We start from the raw sequence: 19,508 nt of genomic DNA on the forward strand, positions 1-19,508 counted from the left end.
GTCTACATTACTCTTGTGGGCTCAATCCTATAGCAGCTGAAGACCTACTGTCCAAGTCTTTTACCACCAATGGAGACACTGCTTTTGTGTTTTATGAATAAAAGGATTAAAAACCTCACACAATACAGATTTTGATGTGGAAAAGCTAAACCGACATTTATATTAATCCATAGTTAGATTGTTTTAAATAGTCTTTACATGTAACTTTTGCTGAAAAATGTTTTAAGAAGACACAGATCTTTTTACAATAATAGGAAATCTTTCTGTATATATATATATATATATATATATATATATATATATATATATATATATATATATATATATATATATATATATATATATATATATATATATATATAATAAAATAAAGAATTCTGCTGCAGTTAGTAATGTTTAAATGGTCTTTGAAAGTGGCATGAGACATATTATTAACTGATTTATTGGGTTTATTATAAATGTTCAAACAAACAAAAAGTAAATTTTTACATTTCAGTAGCTAATATGCAAATGAATAACTTGTATTAGGTAAAACAAGAAATGGGTTATTTAATTTTAGGAATTATATAAATTAATCTAATAATCTAATCTAATAATATGTGTTTTAATTGTTTCATTATTTTTTCATTAACTTCAGGTACATTTTAAATTTATTTGAACTGGGGGCAGATTTCAGGGTCCTGTTTTTGTCAATAAAAATGTTGGAACATTTTTGGATGGCATAGGGAATGTCTGATTGTTCTTAATTTTTCGTTTGATTAAAAAAAAAACCTTTTCGTTAAATAAGACTCCTTTTCCGTCTACATGAGATTAGTATTTCATTGCCATTATTTCGAATCAGTTTATTATTACATTTTTATTGACAGTGACTGAACATCGAAGGTAGATGTGGGGCCAATCTCCAATGTGTTTTTATTTATTTATTTATTTATTGTTTGTTTGTTTGTTTGTTTGTTTGTTTGTTTGTTTGTTTGTTTGTTTGTTATCTCGTTTTTTAGAGAAATACTAAATTTTGGACCGTCACCGTGTTTCTGTTCGTAACTTCCGACTTCGTGCGGAAGATTCGAAACCGCAGTGTGGCGGTAACTCAGTGGGCAGTGGGCAGTAACGCAGAGCTGACTGCTCAAACAAGAAGGCCACGCCCACTACTAATGGACGCGGAAAGAATGACTGGTGAAAAGACGGTCCAAGAGCTACTGGATACAGTGAGGGCGGCTAAACGGTTCTGTGTGTACCTCAGTCAGGTCCAGACATCTCATGAAGTGTCCGCAACTTGTAAGTGTAATAAGCATATTTGTTTTTATGCTACCCTGTTGTTACCTCGTTTAATGCTACTAGGTAACGTAGCTTAAATGGTTATGAAAACCCCTAAAACTACACACTCTGCCTTTCGTGCTGTTCTTTGCTTTCCTGTGACTTTCTTTCGAGGGTTAAAGTTCTTTTGTTTTGGTTCGGGATCAGTTTAAACTAAAAAATACATCACATTGTAAGTTTTCTTCTCTGTTGTTGCAACTGAATTAATAATAAATTGAAACTAGCTATGTGCACATAGTGAATTTTAGATTTAAGAAGATTCCCGCCTAAAATACTTTGTTGAAAATTTGACATCTTGAAAACTGCTCACAACACCCTCAAACTGCCCCTTAAATTTTCGTACCTAGACAAGTTTGTACAAGGCCTTGTACAACAAACAGGCTCATGACTCAAGTAAAATTTTGTTGACATTTTTAAGACAAACTGTACTGTATAGTATTTACCTGTAGACTTAGAAAGTTTGCACATCTGATAACTGGATTCTTGATATTTATTCACATCTAATTTCTTAGTCACCAAACAAGACTAGGGTTAAAAAAAAGCTACCATGACTGTCTTGCATAAAAATGACATTTATTTTGGGTTATGAAGAACAATTTTGGACCATTACAGACAGAGGGCAGCATGACTCTATTTCATACAACACTGAAATTGTGACTACATCACTAGTTCAATGTTGAAATGTTGTCTGGCTCTTGCCATACATCCTTTTTTCTGCCTTTGTCCATCTATTTATTGTAATTATCTGGACATTTGTTTTTATAGATAAGCTGACCTTTTTAAGAAATCTCAGGGTTGTGTGTTCCAGTACTATTTCTTACATGTTAGTTGATGGTTATGTGAAGGCATCTAGTGGAATGGACCCATGTGAACACGTTTTATTGACATACATGCCTTTATGAGGCTATCCCTACTTCTGAAAGCTCATCTAAGCCTTCAAAATAAATTCAGGTTCATATAATTATTAGCATACAGATGTGTTTTAAGGCAATGCATGACTCCAGAAAAATAAAACACAATTAAATGCTGAGTGGATAAATGCATAAGGAGCTCTTTCTGGTTGTTGAACTTAATTGTTGTCCTCTGGCTATCAGCAGTAAGGGCTCACTTTGTAGAAAATACACAGTCTTTGTGTCTAGGGGATAAAACAGGATCTTTTAAGGCTAATGACCTACACTCCACCAGCCATGCAAGCCATCATATGGGTGTTAGGTCTTGAAATGTATGGGGTCTGCATTGCTGTTCCTACGATATAATTGCATTCTGTTTACATTGGCAGTGATTTTCCTTATTGTTGTTTGAGTCCATTTCATACATTCAAATTACCTTTCATTATGGGCAATCTCTGATATTGTTATCTGGCGCAATCTTAAAGCAATAAAAGGTGATTTAAACTACGCATATTCAGGATTCACTTGTCTGGTGAAACATCACATCATTATTTTGCTGAAGCTACAAGAAAAGAACCGTTTGTTACATCAGAGTATCAGACTGAAAATAATCCTTCTTTAATGTTCCCCTGAAGGTTTCGTATAGGAGGCGAAGCATTGATGCTGCTCAGGGCAAAAAAGGCAGCCTCCATAGACATTCCAGGAAAATGGGACAGACAGCTGCCAGCTGAGCAGATTGAAATGAATACAGCAGAGGAGACCAGATGAAACCTGATGCTGAATGGACTCTTTGTCTGCAGAGTACAGGTATTGCAGAATTCAGCTCATTTTAATGAACTGCAGAGCCGGAGTATTTCCCATATTTTCATGCAAAATACTTACTATACTTTAACATGTTTTAAGTAATTAGGCTCAGTGTGAGTGCTGAAGACCACAGAGAGTACACAAACTTCAAAAGGCTCCAGGACAGGGAGTCTGTTTTAATCTTTAATTTCAAAGAGATAAAATGTTTAAATATTTCAGGAACAAATTTGCATCATAATTTCTTTTGACATCTGGGAGTTTAAACTCAGTGTGGTCTGACTGTTACTTACCTTTAAATAGAAAGAGATTCTTTTATTACCACCTAATTAAAGAACAATAACATGAACTTTTGAAGAGCAAAACTTAAATCAGGCCAAATTGGAAAAGGTGGAAAAGGAGGATATGAGAGGGAGGAAAAACAGAGAGTAAGTCTGTTTGTTCTCTCGACCATATCTCATAATCATGCCTTTGGTCTTGACAGGCAGTGAATAAAGTGGAAAGAAATGGGTGTTGAAAGTTTTGGGTCTTAGCAATATAAGACAGTTTATTGAACATGATTAGATGTGATCAAACTTAACATTGGTAGGCTACCAATGGAATGCAAATATATCGCTTTCGTCTTTTCATTATTGGCGGACTGATATAGAATTGACATCCATTTTTTGTGTTGAGGGGTTGCCCTAGAATCCTGTTAAACATATATTTCAATCAATCCTTACAGGAAGCTGATTCATCCAGGCTGTAGACTTTGCATTCTGTGCAATCTTGCAGTTTTTTCTAATCACAGCGAACTTTTCTACATATTGGACTGATCACTCTTTCATGTACACCTCCAAATTCCCTCCCCTGGAATGACCCCATGAGGTTGTGCGTGTTGTAAACAGAATCTTTCTCACTAGCTCTGGTGCTCTCCCTCCTCCCTCCTCTCTCCAAAGCTTTTCTAACTGATTTTCTCAGACTACAGTGCAGCAAATACACAGTCATGAATTTATGATGCAGTGTCTTCTTGTGTTTAGATGTTCTTTTTTCTACTTTGAACACTATTGGCCTTCCACTAATCAATCCCTCATGCCTTTGATCAAGTCTTTTGATGTAATTTAGCCTATCTTTAATCATTAGTATCACATTAGTACAGTACCTCAAACGAACAGATGAACTCTGTTGATGACATGAAAAGCACTGAGAAGAGATTGACTGTTTAATCGGGCGGATTAGTGACATCATTGGCAGTGTTTCCCCAGGTTTACAGCTTGGGTGGGGTGACATTGTTGGCCGGGGGGGCTGCTTTTCATCTTCATGGAGAAAGTGTTGGGAGATGTTTGTTGTGATGGCTTTCCAAGCTCTCTGTCCGCTATACGGAATGTGCTTGTCTGTGTGTGTAAATGCGAGGAACTTCACTGCCCGCTAAAGATCACATGATCTTTGGCGATAAGGCTATTTATTCTCTTTGATAAAAAAAAAGGTATAGACTAGGGCTGCACGATTATCGCAATCGCAATGTCAGCACATGTAATTACGTAATCGCAAAAGAGGATAACGTAATCCCAATTGCAATGTCACCACATGCAATTCAGATTTTTCTCCATGATAACCCACCAAGTCTGTAGACTCATCATGACACAACTTTTTTTATTAAATCGCAAGCACAATCGCAATCGCAATATTGTCCACCTAATCACAAATCGCACCATTTTCCCCAAATCGTGCAGCACTAGTATAGACCAGATTTATGATAGAGGGAACTCTGAATCACATCTGCTGTGATCTGGGGCTGTATTGGCATTGGCTGATGCCTCCACTCACAAGGCTGATTAAAGAAGAAAGAACATCTGCAGACCCTGCAGGCAGCCTTGTCAGTGTGACCGCTGCTATGTAAGGCTGGGAATTGCTAAGAACCTCACGATTTGATAAGCGATTTGATATCAACTCAATATTGTTTTAAATGCCCCAATTTTTCAATATTCATGCCCATGTGAATGTATGTGGTATGTCACCTCACATTTTGGAGCAATACAGCAACCCAAACGTCAGTCTCAAAAGTTGAAGGAGCTGGCTTTATGCTGCTTGCTTTGGTTTATTGTTTGGTCTAGCCCAGCCACTCTCCATATAACATGAATAACTGCCCCCCTGTCAATAGTTTTACCCACCCTTGCGACTGAAATACACCAGATGCATCTGCAGTGCGTCTCCGCAGGTTAGGTTTCCATTCAAGTCAATGGGCCAACTTCTGTTCTGTGGCAGTAAGTCTGCATGGCTGCTCCGTCATGTTGCAGGAAATGCGCAACAATCCTATTTTTGACAGCCGTGGAGCTAGATGCATAAATTCAGCATAGGGAAGATTGAGCGGGACCGGAAACTACATAAAACACCCAGTGACTTTCAAAATAAAAAAGATTGTGTCAAAATCAGTTTGTATTTAGCTTGACTATGATGACAATCGGACATAATGAGCGGAGCCGGACCAGGAGTCAACAGGTTTAAGGTTTTACAGCCCAACATGAATGAAGAGAGACTTATCAATGAAGAGGGAAGCGCGGGAACTCATCGGTCTCGGGACTCCAGCTGTCTGTCGGTCATGCAGCTTGTCAGACTGAACACGCAGCCGGTGTAAGTTGACAAATGCAGTCAAGACGCAGCAAAACGGAATCACACTGTAGACATATCTGGTGTATTTCAGGCGTTGCTGCTAAGTGATATATGCAATACTCTTTGCGTCTATGTGATCATTTTTCATTCAAGGGTACTTTGAAACTGTAAGTCATGCACTGCTTAATTTCTTATGGTGTTTTGTGTGCAAAATTGGCTAGACTTAATAGCTTCTTTGGAGCTTGTCAGGCTTCATAGGAAACAAGATTCTTCTGGATTTCTGTCCATATTAACGTTTTTAAATTGTTGTATTTCATGAATGCAAAACAACAGCAATGTGATTTTGGCATTATTTAAAGGTCATTGTCCAACCTGGTTTCTAATTGACCACATAAGCATCTGCTGTTGAAAAGCAATGCCAGAGGTCAACCCACAGAGATTCTCCTTTTATGCACTTCGAGCATTAAAATAGTTTACCAATGAAACATATTTTCCCAAGACTGTTTCCCCTCATAGTCATATGCTCAGGGAATTTTATTCTGTAGAAAATGCCTCTAAACATAGCAAAGCATTGGGCCTTTTTATTACTATATATTTCTAAGTGAACACAAATTTGTAATTAGTCTCTTTTTAGTGTTTTGGGGTCACAACAGCTTCTCCAAAAAAGCTGGTGAAGTTGTGAAGTGTCTTTATTTTATTAAGTCCATAGCAGTTTTGGCAGGAGAACTCATAAATGATTTTGCCAAAGCATCAAAGCTCAATTTAATCAATATGAGCAGTAAGCTGAAAACAACATGACTGACAGCATTTTTTTTTTTATTGCTGTGAGTATTACATTTCACTTCCCTTTGGTTTTGAGTGACTTTCAAAAGGTTGGGCTGACCTTTCAAAATCCTTGTGACCTATTCAGAAAATTGACTGCTCCACAGAATTATTTTTGAACTGATAAAACATAGTAGGGAAATTAATCCTGGTTTTGCAGAAAAAAAATAATTAAATAGAGGCAAAAGGGATTTGCCATCCTTCTGACTTTTGCATAAGCTTTAATGTATAAGGGCCTTTGAGTGCAGTCCCTATTTGATGAACAATTCAATTGCCCATGGCTGGAGGAGCTAATTAGAATCTATTTATAATCATAGGGGATATATCCAAAGAGCTACACTAGTGTGGGAGGATAGAAAAGGGAAGAGGTGGTGAAGGGGTGCTATAAAATCAGGCGGCGTGCTATGATATCTGAAACCAAGGCGTTCCTATCCGAGGAGCTAGACAAAACCAAATTAGCAGGTTTGCAAACGACAAGATAGAGTTTCTGTCTTTTCTTCAGAGGGAAGAGAAAAGCATTGGAGCAGCACTTATGGCATATTCCTGTGTAACACAACGATGTACGCTGAGTGAAGAAGAGGAATCACTTGATCTCAAAGTCACAAGTTTTAGAAACTTCTCATCACAGCGCTCAGTCATAAAGCTCTCAGGGGCCATAGCAGCGGGCCCCCTCTCTGGAGGGTATGAAGAGAAATGAAGAAGCAAAATATGTTAGCGACATGATCAAAACTATCACATCTCACTTTTCAAAAAACACTATTAAGTCACTTTTGCATATTTAACAGGAGGGATTGTGATTCTGTTCTGTGCGTCTCTGGCTAACCTTCATTTGCACTCAGCGGTTGCATCATCAAAGATTCCAACCAGGAGACGGCTCTGCTTCACCGCTTTGTGCAAAAAACATGACCACGCTGTCAGCTCTCTGCAGCCAGCCACTAATGTTTATGCAATGATGTGACCCGGAGCAGATGAAAAGCAGAGAGTTCAATGTGGACCACCCATCATGCACTTCCATGGAGGCGCTGAATATGTCTGTAACTGGGCTTTGGGATCACTAAAACGTCCCCTCGGCTGCATGTGCACGATGTAGGAAACAAGAAAGAGCAGACAGGTCAAAACACTGTGATGTATTTGAGTTTTTGATATCATATCAGCTGAGAAGAGAAACAGATTTGTCCTCTCAGTGTTTATTTAAAGGCAAGGATACAGAAATAGTACCAACTGAAATAGCCTCTGATCCACTTATAACAACCTGACTCGCTTTTCATCAAGAAATAATTCATTAAAGAAGAATTATTGAAAACATCTTGCTTGTTTATGGCTGATGTTATGGACCCTGTCTCTCATAGCTCCTTGTTGTCCTCATTTCTCTGCCTTGTTATGTACGTACGCCCCTTTGTCCCCCGTTATGTTCCACTGAGGAAGGACACATCCCCTCTGCACTTTCTCTTTTGGAAAAGACAAAGCACTTCCATGCTGTGGGCTCCTCTACAGGCACACCCAGGAGGTCTTATTAAAGCTGAGGTTAAATCCCCCTCCTCTCTGCTCTTAGACATCATGGTACTGTCCACTTTAAGAGCTCTGGATTCTTTGCTGTGCATCCTCAGAGACACTCAATGCTGTCTACAGGGCACAGGAATCTTGGTAGTGCTTCAACAAGACAAGGGAGATCCTTCTCGTTTTTTTTCACCTCATCATCCTATGACCAGCAAAAGGCCGTCATAAGAATTCCTGATCTTATCAGTTTTTCATTGTCGCTAGATTTTTGACTGAAGAACAACACTGTTTCAACCTTGTGTTAAAGCTTCAATGTAGTTATCTTTTGTGATTTGCCTACACCCGAGAGACTTGAACAGAACCGGCCCAGGTGAAATGCTTTCGTTGAAGTGTCTCCCGTAATTTAAGAAAATTTTATTTGGTGGTTTGGTGCCATAAAGCAGACTCTAAGCTGCATAAAACAGCCGGCTGTCTCAAATAATGCCTTATGGAATTCCTCATGCCTGCTGCAGCAGTACAGAAGATGAATTCAGTGGGCCCAAGTTCCTTTATAAACCCAGGAGAAAGGGTAGTGAGGCGTGAGACACCAGAACTGATGCTCTGTCCTCAAGCCACATCTTGGAGTGAAGTGTATGTGACAGAGAAGATTGAAGTTGGTTTTGCTTTGAGATCCAGGGCCTGTTGACATATAGAGCTCTCAGATAGTTGTTGCAGGAGAGAGCAGAGTGGGGTGAACACTGATGGAGGTTGAGGCTGTTTGGGGACACCCTGTTAACAATCAGAAACTCTTTCTGAGGCCTTGTGTGTGCTGAAGATTTATTATTATATCATAATGTAACAAAGATACTATTCGAAATCACCAAGCCTAGCTTGGCATTTGGGTAATTCTAGTAATCCAATCTTAGCATGATTTGGCAGAACAACTGGAAGCAGGAAAAACAGTTTCCAGGTCTGTAGTTGGTTTAGTGAAGTATAAACTTGATGGTTTTTCTCTTTTAATTTTGTAATGAGGAAAGAATAGAGATGTCAGTGTGCATGGACAGAGCAAGGCAGTGGTTTCTTGCCAAAAAGGGACATTTAAATGACACCACTTTTAAGATGAAACACGAAAATTTTTTTTAGTTTCGGCCTCTTGTTTACACCGAAAAGGCACATGCGGAAACTTATGAAACCAACGTCCACAGTGGATTATTTCTGAAACCTTGCAGCCACTGTTGCCGTGTGAACAGCAAGCTGGAATTTTCAGTGGAAACACTGACAGGTGTTACGCTTGTCGCACGTTACTGCGTTGTGCTTGCAAAGATCAATCTACTAAAAGTGCTGACTGTCTTTCAACAAAATGTGCATCTGTTGGACCACTTCTGCAATTAGCATTTGCCAATACGCCAGATGACTACTTCAACTCTACTTCAGTGGAAATCTACCAAAGCTGCTCTTGACAAGACAGTAATAGCGCCAACCACGGGCCTGGCATGCGTACTACACCATTTTCAGTCATTTCCTTGTAAACAGATCTGTTTCACTGCCTTTTTGGGGTTTTAAGGTGAAACATTGTGTCAACAGGGCCACAGTCTAGTTGAAGCGAGTAGAGTAGCTCCCTTGCCTCAACACCATATTAAATTTTTAGGCATGAATGGTGGCTGCAATCTTCTTATCTTTCTCTTTGCAAGTCAATTAAAAAACTGAATTTTCTGAAAACTTAAAATTTTGTTGGAAGAGAAAGAATGTTTAATGTTTCATATGAACAAAAGAGATTATATTTGATCCCTTGGATGAAAATGGAGCTTTAAAGTTCTGGTGGTGTGTTTATCAAGGGAAAAAATTAACTGAAATAAATATTTAAGTTTCTTTATGAGTTAGAAAATGGCTATTAGTACCAAGATTTATGAACTCTAAATGAAATAGATGCCGAAGTAAAAGTTCCTGATGGGAGCTTTTATATTGCCATTCTTTAAGCAATTGGATGTGGCGAGTATTTTTTTATTACTAGAATCAGGTGCATATACTGATAACCTTCTGAGTGATATCTAAGTTAAACAATAAAAAGGACAGGTGTGGCCTACTTTTTAAAATATTTGTGTTTTAGTATTGAAATAAAAGGTCCTTAAAACCTGTAATTTAAGACGGACTAATTTGGTAAATATACCAAAAGAAAAAGTTGTTTGATTATTTTCTGATACATTCATTATGAACTCTATAACATCAGGAGGATCAGACCCTACCTGACACAACAGGCCACACAGCTTCTGGTACAGGCCCTTGTGATATCACGCATCGACTACTGCAATTCCCGCCTAGCAGGCCTCCCTGCGCATGCATTTAAACCTCTGCAGATGATCCAGAATGCAGCAGCACGTCTGGTCTTTAACCAGCCCAAAACAGCAAGTCACTCAGCTGTTAATCTCACTTCACTGGCTTCCAGTAGCAGCTCGAATCAAATCCAAAGCTCTTCTCCTGGCTTACAAAACATTAACAAGAATGGCTCCTGCCTACCTGGGGTCCCTCATCCAGGCATACACTCCCTCTTGCCCGCTACGCTCTGCTTGTGAAAGATGCCTGGTGCTCCCAGCCCAGCCTGGCTCCAAATCACTAGCCAGACTCTTCTTCTCCAAAAAAAAAACAAACAAACAACAAAAAAAAACAATAAATCTTGCGCTTAATGGCAGCACCCTCAGCCGAATAACTTGAAGCACTGTTGTCGCACTAACTAGGTTTTCCTTCTGTCTAAATTATTGCTTGTGTTGTACGTCGCTTTGGACAAAAGCATCTGTTAAATAAAACTGTAGAACTGTAGATTCAAGTCCACATCTAGTTATGTGCTGAAGTGTAGCTTTTTTCAAAATCTGGAGTTGGTAATCCTACAACCAGTGAAGTAGCCAAGCCAAGCATATGGTAATTTCTTGTAGTTGTTAGGTACAGATAGGGTTTCCATGATATCAGATTTTGGCCTAGTGTTCATCATGGATGAAAAATTCACAGTAATATTTCAATATTGATGGAAACTTGAGGAAAAACAGAACTATACTTTTAGGCAAATCAAGAGAAGGCAATCAGAGGGGGACTGGCACAGTACTTCATAACTTAACAGTCACTCACTGACTTGCCATCATACAGGAGTCACCGTGGCTCAGTGGTGGAAATGGTTGTCTCTCAATAGGAGGTTTAGGGTTTCAATCACTGGTCCCACTGTCCACATGCTGAAGTGTCCTTGGATGCTGTGCCAACAGTGTGTGAATGGGATTAGTCATTACTGACAGCTACTTTATGCCGCAGCCTCTGTCATCAGTATATGGATGTGGTGTGAATGAATGAATTCAACATAGACTTTATGATCACGCTTTATTTACCAAGGATGATAAAGTTAGGTTTTATCGGCGTCACAGCCTGTACATAACAAGCTCTGTAATACCATGTGTAGTGAGGGTCATCTGCTCAGCTGCTTGCTTCTTGGTAAAGCAATTAAAAGCCTCTATCTGGGTTTTATCAAAGTGTATTGATTGCAACAAACATTTGATGCCTCTACATGATACATAAAAGCAAACAAGACCATCAGTGTGGAGATTTAATATTCTTTATAGTTACTTTCAGTGCCTGTCATTGCTGCTGCTGCTGAGATGGTTTCAGACAAGGCGACAAACAGCACACTGCCCACACAGCCTTTTCTTTTTAAAAAATTTCCTCAGTAAAGATCCAGGCAGAGTGACTGAAGAATTTTTGATGAGGTTTATCATAAGTAAACACTTTTACATGTTTACATGTACAAGATTAGCAAGATTAGCACAGACATCAAGAGGGACCGATTAGTCCACAGAGAAATGTCAACATAAAATGACTGTACCTCACACAGGCTTTAAAGTTAATGCAAAGCATCCCTGCCTATATGAATTTAAGATTTCTTCATTTAATTTAGCATATTATGACATTTACTGAACAACACAGGCAAGTGTTCAAAGCAAAAGGGGACAGGTTTTTGTTTACAGTGTCTGTTTCCCATGCCATTGAGCGTCCAGAAGTTTTTTGTATTTACTGCACGGATGCTTGTCAAATCTATTGGAGCAAGGCTACAACATTACAGCACAGATCACATTTACTCCAATATCAGTGTGCCAAAAAATGTCACATCTATCTCAGTTAACGTCTGTTAAGTTTTCTTTTTTTCTCTTTGCAGAAATATGAATCATGGTAATAAGCCCGGGCTGCAGGGAAAAATCTCTGACGGTTTGTTTGCAAGTGTGATGCTGAATACTAGACAGGAAATACTGCTACTTTTGCCGTGGGATATCAAGCTGTCATATTGTTTGTTTACCTATGATGAAGAGTGGGTAGTGTTTTCGTCCTAATTCTTCTCATTGCTTATTTATACAATGTCAGAAATCAAAGAAAGCACTAATAGCTCATTTGCTGGAGTGTAGGAAAAAAAAAGAGCTCTTTAAACCTTTAGGGCTACACCTTGTACCACTATCATCATTAGCATGCTGTTTACTGACAGGGTAATGTGACTTTAATCTGATACATTTTAGTTGAACTGATGTAAGGCAGCCCTTTCTGTGTCTGATTCAGGTAATGTGTTGAGAATATGAAGTTGTTGTTTAGGATTATGTGAGAAGGACAAAACAGTCAAACAGGAAGATCTGTATCCGTCCATCCATCTGCTTATGGAACGTATCCCAGCACACATTGGGCAGTAGATGGGGTACATCCTGGGCAAGCTGCCAGTTTACCACAGGGCTAACACAGACCTTGGTAGAGCCAATTAAATTCTGTTTCAGCCACTCTCCAAGCCTCTGTTGAAAGCTGTAGCTCCATTTTAAAAATCACATTTCACATTTAAATAATCTTCAGTATCCACACAGCTTTGCTTTCATTGCTTTACTTGATGAAGTGTTTTTTACTCCTTTTGTGACCATTAAAGAAGGTTCTGATTTATGACTGTAATAAATCTTTTATACATTCAAACTGATTAACTGAGTGATACAGGCAGGTTTTAGGGTGTAGTCATAAAGCTGCTCATATTGGAGTTAGATAAATGAAACAAGTAATGACATGACTTTAAAGCATGGCAGAGTCCTGGATAGTACTGAGCTCCATTTGACAATATGGAGGCCGTTGCCAAGGCAAACACGAACTCTGTGTATGGCTATGAATGTTGATCATCACTTCTATTGAGACTGAAATATCTCAACAGCTATGGATGGATTGTCATTTTGTGCAGATCTCCAGCAAAGGATGAATGAACTAGTAGAGAGCAAGGTTATAATAGTTTTGGATTTGTCATTGTGGTTTAGTTTTAGTTAGTTTTGACATTTTATTTTCCATTACAGTTTAGCTTTAATTAGTTTTAGAGCAGGCATTCTAGTTTTTATTTAGTTTTGATTTTTGCAACAAGGCTTAGTTTTAGTTTAGTTTTAGTTTAGTTTCAGTTTTAGTTTTAGTTTAGTTTCAGTTTTAGTTTTAGTTTAGTTTTAGTTTTTTCATACCTTATCAACCAGGTGCAGGATTCAAAATGGTCAGAGTAAATATTTTGTCATACTGTTTATTTTCAAGTCCAACATAGCGCTCACTGCTCAGTCAATGCTGATACCGAAATGTTGGCTGCTGCCTTAAACACATGAAAATAATATAAACTTAGTATAAAAAATATAAGCATACATTATATAAAATAATGTTGACATATATTACCTAAAAATAACATTAACATAAATTATTTAAAAAAGCAATATAATATGAGCTTCAATAAATAAAAACTTGGACTCTGTAACAATAAAGGCAGACTCAAATAAAATAAAAACTTGGACTCTGTAACACTTAAACTATTACAGATGCTCTAATTCATTGCTCCACTATATTTTGACAGCGCACGGCGCAGTCAGTCAGTCAGTCAGTCAGTCAGTCAGTCAGTCAGTCAGCCAGTCAGTGCAGTAAACAAGCTCGTCCCTATACGCTGCTGTGATGGTGCCGTACGGCACTGAGAACTGCCGAAAACTGTCGTAAAATTGGTTGGGAATTAAATCCTAAAGGCTATTGATATTGTCAAAAACTATAACTAAGGGAGTTTTGTCTATCATTTTAGTTAATTTCTGTTAGTTTTGTGAACACAAGATACAGTTTTAGTTAACTTATCGTTTTTGTTTTCTTTTCTAGTTTTTATTAGTTTGAGTTAACTGCAATGTATTTTAAATTTTAGTTTTTGTTTTTAGTTTCGTTTTAGTTAACTATTATAACCTTGGTGGACAGTGACTTTTGGTTTAAAGTGAATATAAATTTCCCCATTGATTTAAATACAGTGCATTAATAGTGTTAGTGGGGTGAAACTCGCTAGTTTGGTTGCACCACAGAGACAAAAAATAAAAAAAATAACCCTAGATGTCTAAATATCTGCCTGGTAGCAAAGTGTTGTGAGTGCTGCCATACATACATTTGAGTTTTGCTGGAAGACTTCAAAACCTCTATCTTGGCTGTAACTGCGTTGACTGTACAGAATATGGATGTCACAGCAGTTCCCTGGAAGTGAAACCAATATATTCTAAACTCCTATGGTGACTGGAAGCTTTAAATATCAGAAAGATCACCTGATGTTATATGGATGGAACATAGTGAAACTGGATGATGAAGTCTACGTCAAGCACATCCCTGACCATGCTTTTAGTTATGACGGTTGTTCTGCTGACATTTAAGAAACTGCACATATCCATTTTATTGCAGCATCAGCTGTGTTATTATCTTCTGTATAGCCATATGGTACATTCAGATGTACCAAGGTCTTCATGTCACATGTCTGTCAGAGCAGCATGTAAAAAGCACAGTGCTGCCTGTGTCTGTACTAATGGAGATGAAACCTGCTCTATATGCGTAAGACTAAAGAGAGATGTACTTAACATGCTTATTTGGCTCCACATGTTCATTTACCTGAGCTGAGCTAGAAGATGCTTTCACACCTATGAGTTCTTTTTTTGCTTTTTTAGTTTAAGTATATGACAAACCATTGTTCTTACCATGATATACTTTGTGTTCACACTGCAAGCAGCTGTAAAGCAGCTCAAAGCAATCACCACTGCCAGCCTGTCTTTATGTCACATGTCACAGTTTTCTTTTATCAAGGCGCAAGTTACAAGTCACACAGGATGCTGACCCATGCAAAAATGCAGAAGTTGTGTCGTTATGTTGCTACGTGTAGCTCCTCTCCTAATGTTTAATCCAGGGGTCTGAAACTTTAACTTTCAAAGGAGCCATTTTGCCTCTGCTCACCTGGATTTAACGAAGTTATTTGTGTGTTTAAAATTTGCACATGTGATATCTTACTTTTTTTTTTTCAATAAATCTGCAAATATTAAAAAAGAACAATTTGTAAAGCCATATTTTATAATCTTAAAAAATTACAATATAACTTAATTTTACTTTTAAAAATTCAAAAAAATAAATAGAGAAAGAAAGAAAGAAAGAAAATAGATTTTAAAAAAATTGCAAAAAATTCCCCAAAGTTGAAACTTCAAAAATGTGCCAGAATTTCTTAAATTTGAACAAAACATTAATTTCAAAAAATTGTAAAAATTAAAAACAATTGTTGTTGTTGTTTTTTTTTCCAAAAAATGGAATTTGTATGATTTGCAAAAGTTTTCAGAAGTTCAAAACAATTAGATTTGCAAAAATTTCATAAATTTGCTAAATCTTAAAATAATTTGTTTTTTTTTAAACTAAATTTGAAAAAAAGTCTCAAATTTGCAAAAATCTAAAAAAAAACTATCTTTATTGCAAGAGGTGATGCATGTTTAGTTCAACAAAATGTCAATGCATGATTTTATTCAGTGTCAGTGTCTTTATTCATCATTACCCTCTGTAAGAAAAATAAAAAATGTATATTTCAATCACATTTTTTAAAGCTACAAGGAGCCACTGCAAAAGAGTCAAAGAGCCGCATGAGGCTCCAGAGCCACAGGTTGCAGACCCTTGGTTAAATCCAATGATGATGGTGAGTTACGGATGACGATGGTGAATTTTGTTGGCTTATTGGCATTTTTGTGCTATCACTTGTGAATTGCTAAATTACTGCAAGACTAGATTATTTCAGGTTTTTTAGTCAAATGTTTGTTCTCTGGGTTGATTGTTCTCACTGGAAACAAACCATTGAGATGAGACCATATTGATGTCATGATTGACAGCTCTGTTGATGAATGAGGTCCCTGTAATGGTCTATACCGGATTTGCCGTGACAAGAAGGAGCAGTAAGAGAAAATGTAACAAACACTTACACCAGAGTCGTTGAAATTTCTGTAACAAGGAGAGTCAGCTTCAAAACAACATGAGAATCTGTTGTGGACCATACCTTCCTGAGGGATCTTTGACGTTTTATTAGTGAGTGAAACGTGTGCTGTGGTCAGTGATAGGGTGTGATGTCAATCCCTGTGCTCCAGTAGCCAAAATACTTCTTCTCATGTCTTGGCTCTCAAATACCTCAGCATGAGATGTCAGCACCATAACAGTCACATCAATTATTTAGTAAACGAACAGAAAGTATTGGGTAGTATTGGATGAACTGTTCTGTTCTGTTTCTATGTCAGTACTGTTGTAGTGTTTGTTGTAGTGTCCGTGGCCAAAAGCTACTTTTCAGAGTTGGTCAGGTGCTGGAGTCAGCAGAACTTGGAAATCCCAATAAAAAGAATAGATGATGCTTTACTGTTCCTGCTGGCTATACAAAACATAAAACATGAATCATAAATCAAACTCAGCCTATTGGAATATGCCAACATCCCTATTAATTAGAATCAAATATAAGCTAACTTAAGTAACTTTGTTTATTTTTGAACAACCTCTTCAAAAATCCAGCCAGCCGAGCAAAGTGCAGGCTTTCATGTCATCATTTATATTAGAACAGGATCTTTGGCAGTCAAGGGAGAGATGCAGTGAACCGACATGAAATGAGTGAAAACTATCCCAAATTCAGGTGCTGGGCTGAAGGTGAGGTCGCTGAATAAGTCATGGCGTCTAAATCCATTAGGGGATTGCCAGAATTCTCTTTGCTGGCTGAAGGATCATCTCAAAGTTTGATGAGGGAGGCAATGAGACGTCACAAACTCCATAAAGGTCTTCCTGGGTGCTGAGAACTAGGTCAGAGTGGCAAAAAGTCATATGAGTATTGCTTTCTTTTATGCCTTATCGACTTATTTTTGTCAGGTGTTGATGACATAGACCTGAGTACCAAGATACGGGCAGTGAGGTACCTTTGTGGGCAGCTATGACACACTTACAGGAGGAGAAATAGAGTTTCTCAGATTCTTCTGCTCAGGCTCTGTGTGTCTGGAAACAGCCAGAACAAGAGGCGCTGCAGTTTGGCAGATCACAGGCTCTTTGAAATGTTAAATATAATCTCAAACATAAAAGAATAAAGGTCTCCTCTAATCTTTAGCCAAACAGAGTTGTTATCGCTCCAAAAATAGTGCATGAACAGTGAAGGGAGATAACAGTCTGCTGCTACAGCATATGCAGAACCCCAGTCAACTGATTCAGGTGATAGGATGAACAAGCCCTTGACACTAAAGGCTGCAAGTTGTGCCATGTTTAAGGGGCCATTATTTTTAACCTTTAATTAGACATATTTGAAGGTCCCATGGAGTGTTTGCCAAAGGTTGGAGAGTTTTAAAGGTCTGGATTTCCAAATTTAGAGTTGTAGGCTGGAGAGGGTAAAAGGGGAGTTTTTGTAGAGTCTACAAAATTATGCCCCAGTTTGCAGAGCATACAGTGCTTTTTTTATTTTGTTTTATCTTTAACAAACAGGGTTCTTAGTGGTGGGAATTGGTGATACAATACTATAGAGAAGGATATGTCATTGTACAATATGAAACAATACAACAGGATATGCAGTACAATATGATACAAAACAAAGTGATATAGAATAGAAGAATAGAACTTTATAGTCATTGTAACAAGAACAAAAAAAATGAAGTCAAAGCAGCAATCAAGAAAACAAAAGTAAGACAGTGTATAGAAAGTGCAAAAAGGTCCATAAGAAAATAGATGATGACAGCTTGTCCATCATTCTCCAGTTCAGCCAGCCCCACCTCCACAGGGTCCAGGACTGAGCTTCATCAGTCATGCTCCATCTCTGTCTCCTAGATCCTGTCTGCTCACAGCAGGTGAAGTTCTTCCAATGTGCCGTTGGTGTCTGATGTTAGCTCCGTTTGCCATGTCTGTGAATAGCATGATGCTACTCTGCCCTCTGGTATTCCCTCTGTTGCTGGGTTAGCACAGCTAGCTCGTCCATCTTATTGGAGATAGATCTTACGTTCCCAATAACGATGGATGGAAGGACAGGTCCATGTCGTCACTTCCTAGCTCACACCTGAGAACCAGCACGTGGTCATCACCTCCTTCTCTCCACCTTGTGGGAAGACATCAGGCCTTACACCAGTTAGCATTGACATGCTACAGGCTGCTAACAGCTGAGTTCACATGTAAACAATGCAGCCATGGATACATGTAGGATCTCCAGACAAACAGAAGAAAAAGTAGTAAAAATATCGCTGAAGTCACAAAAAGTTTGGTGTCCATGACCAACAAATGAGCCATACAAAGTAATGATCCACTCCAAATACAAAGATTACGAAAAAGAGACGAAAAAATTACAAGAAACGGACAAAGAAGAGAGAGCTGCTGCAAAAGGCAGCCATAGCCAACAGAGCGGCGCCTAGCACTGATATCATCTGTATATCATCATCACATTATATCATATCAGATATCATCTGTGGTGCATGACATCTGGCCTACTTCAACAATAATATGAAAAAGCCATTTCGCAATGATTGGTACACTGTGAGACAATAATGAATCATTACAACATATAATTGTCTCTCATAACTGCACTTTGGTTTGGTTTCTAAGAAGAATATCTATTTGTACTGTGTGAATTAAATATAATTGTTAAAATTCTTAGTGGAAAAGTTGCATAATTAAAAAATATTTTAAATATTAGAAAATAAATACACTTTCTGGTGCTTGGAAATCCAACTTTATGCTCAAACTACTAAACATAAACTTATATGAGTAAGCTGCGAGTCTGTGTCTGTAAGAGCTTTAGTTTTATTCATAGTAACCACAGCCAGGTATTTTTTAAGTCTGCTTCTATTCCTGCATAGCATTAAGTAAAATCAACAAAGAAGCACCAATGGAAGGCTTGTGAATAATTCCAGTTTGTTGCTTGTCAGATTACGTTTTTCATTCGTCCATAAAATTGGCAGTAATTGGACTACACAGACTATCAGGTCCACCTATCCCTGCAAATCTCTGCAGACTTTGATGCACCTTTCCTGTCATGGAGCTAGACAGACTTGGGATAGACTTTTCTTTGTATTTTTCCTTCTTGGTTTTTATCTCATCATACTTCAACAGTCGCTCACTGTCTTTGATTCAAGCTGCTATTTTTCTGCCGTCAATGACTCCAGCTAATCAACTTCTGTTCTCATTACTCTTATTCTTATCATTAGACTTTCATGAGGGTTCATGAAGAATTGTGACAAGTGAAATGAGCAGGGAAATGGTAAAGTGTACAGTTTTTTTCCCCTTACAATACAAATTATTGCTCTTTTGTGGCATTATATACATAGT

General features: G+C 38.0%; 1 protein-coding gene across 1 annotated transcript in view; it reads left to right on the plus strand.

Moving 5' to 3' along the window:
* Positions 1 to 1,177: 1,177 nt before the first annotated feature.
* LOC141804169 (A-type potassium channel modulatory protein DPP6-like) overlaps positions 1,178 to 19,508 on the plus strand; it is a 138,743-nt gene continuing 120,412 nt past the window's right edge. The window contains exons 1-2 of the mRNA XM_074688484.1: positions 1,178 to 1,275; positions 2,840 to 3,011. Coding sequence (XP_074544585.1) covers positions 2,986 to 3,011 — 26 coding nt within the window. The 5' untranslated portion in view covers positions 1,178 to 1,275; positions 2,840 to 2,985. The remainder of the gene's footprint in view (positions 1,276 to 2,839; positions 3,012 to 19,508) is intronic.

Source organism: Halichoeres trimaculatus, unplaced genomic scaffold, assembly GCF_033239565.1.
Source record: "Halichoeres trimaculatus isolate MK-OKI-2021-1 unplaced genomic scaffold, fHalTri1.1 fHalTri1_scaffold_15, whole genome shotgun sequence".
Lineage (NCBI taxonomy): Eukaryota > Metazoa > Chordata > Actinopteri > Labriformes > Labridae > Halichoeres > Halichoeres trimaculatus.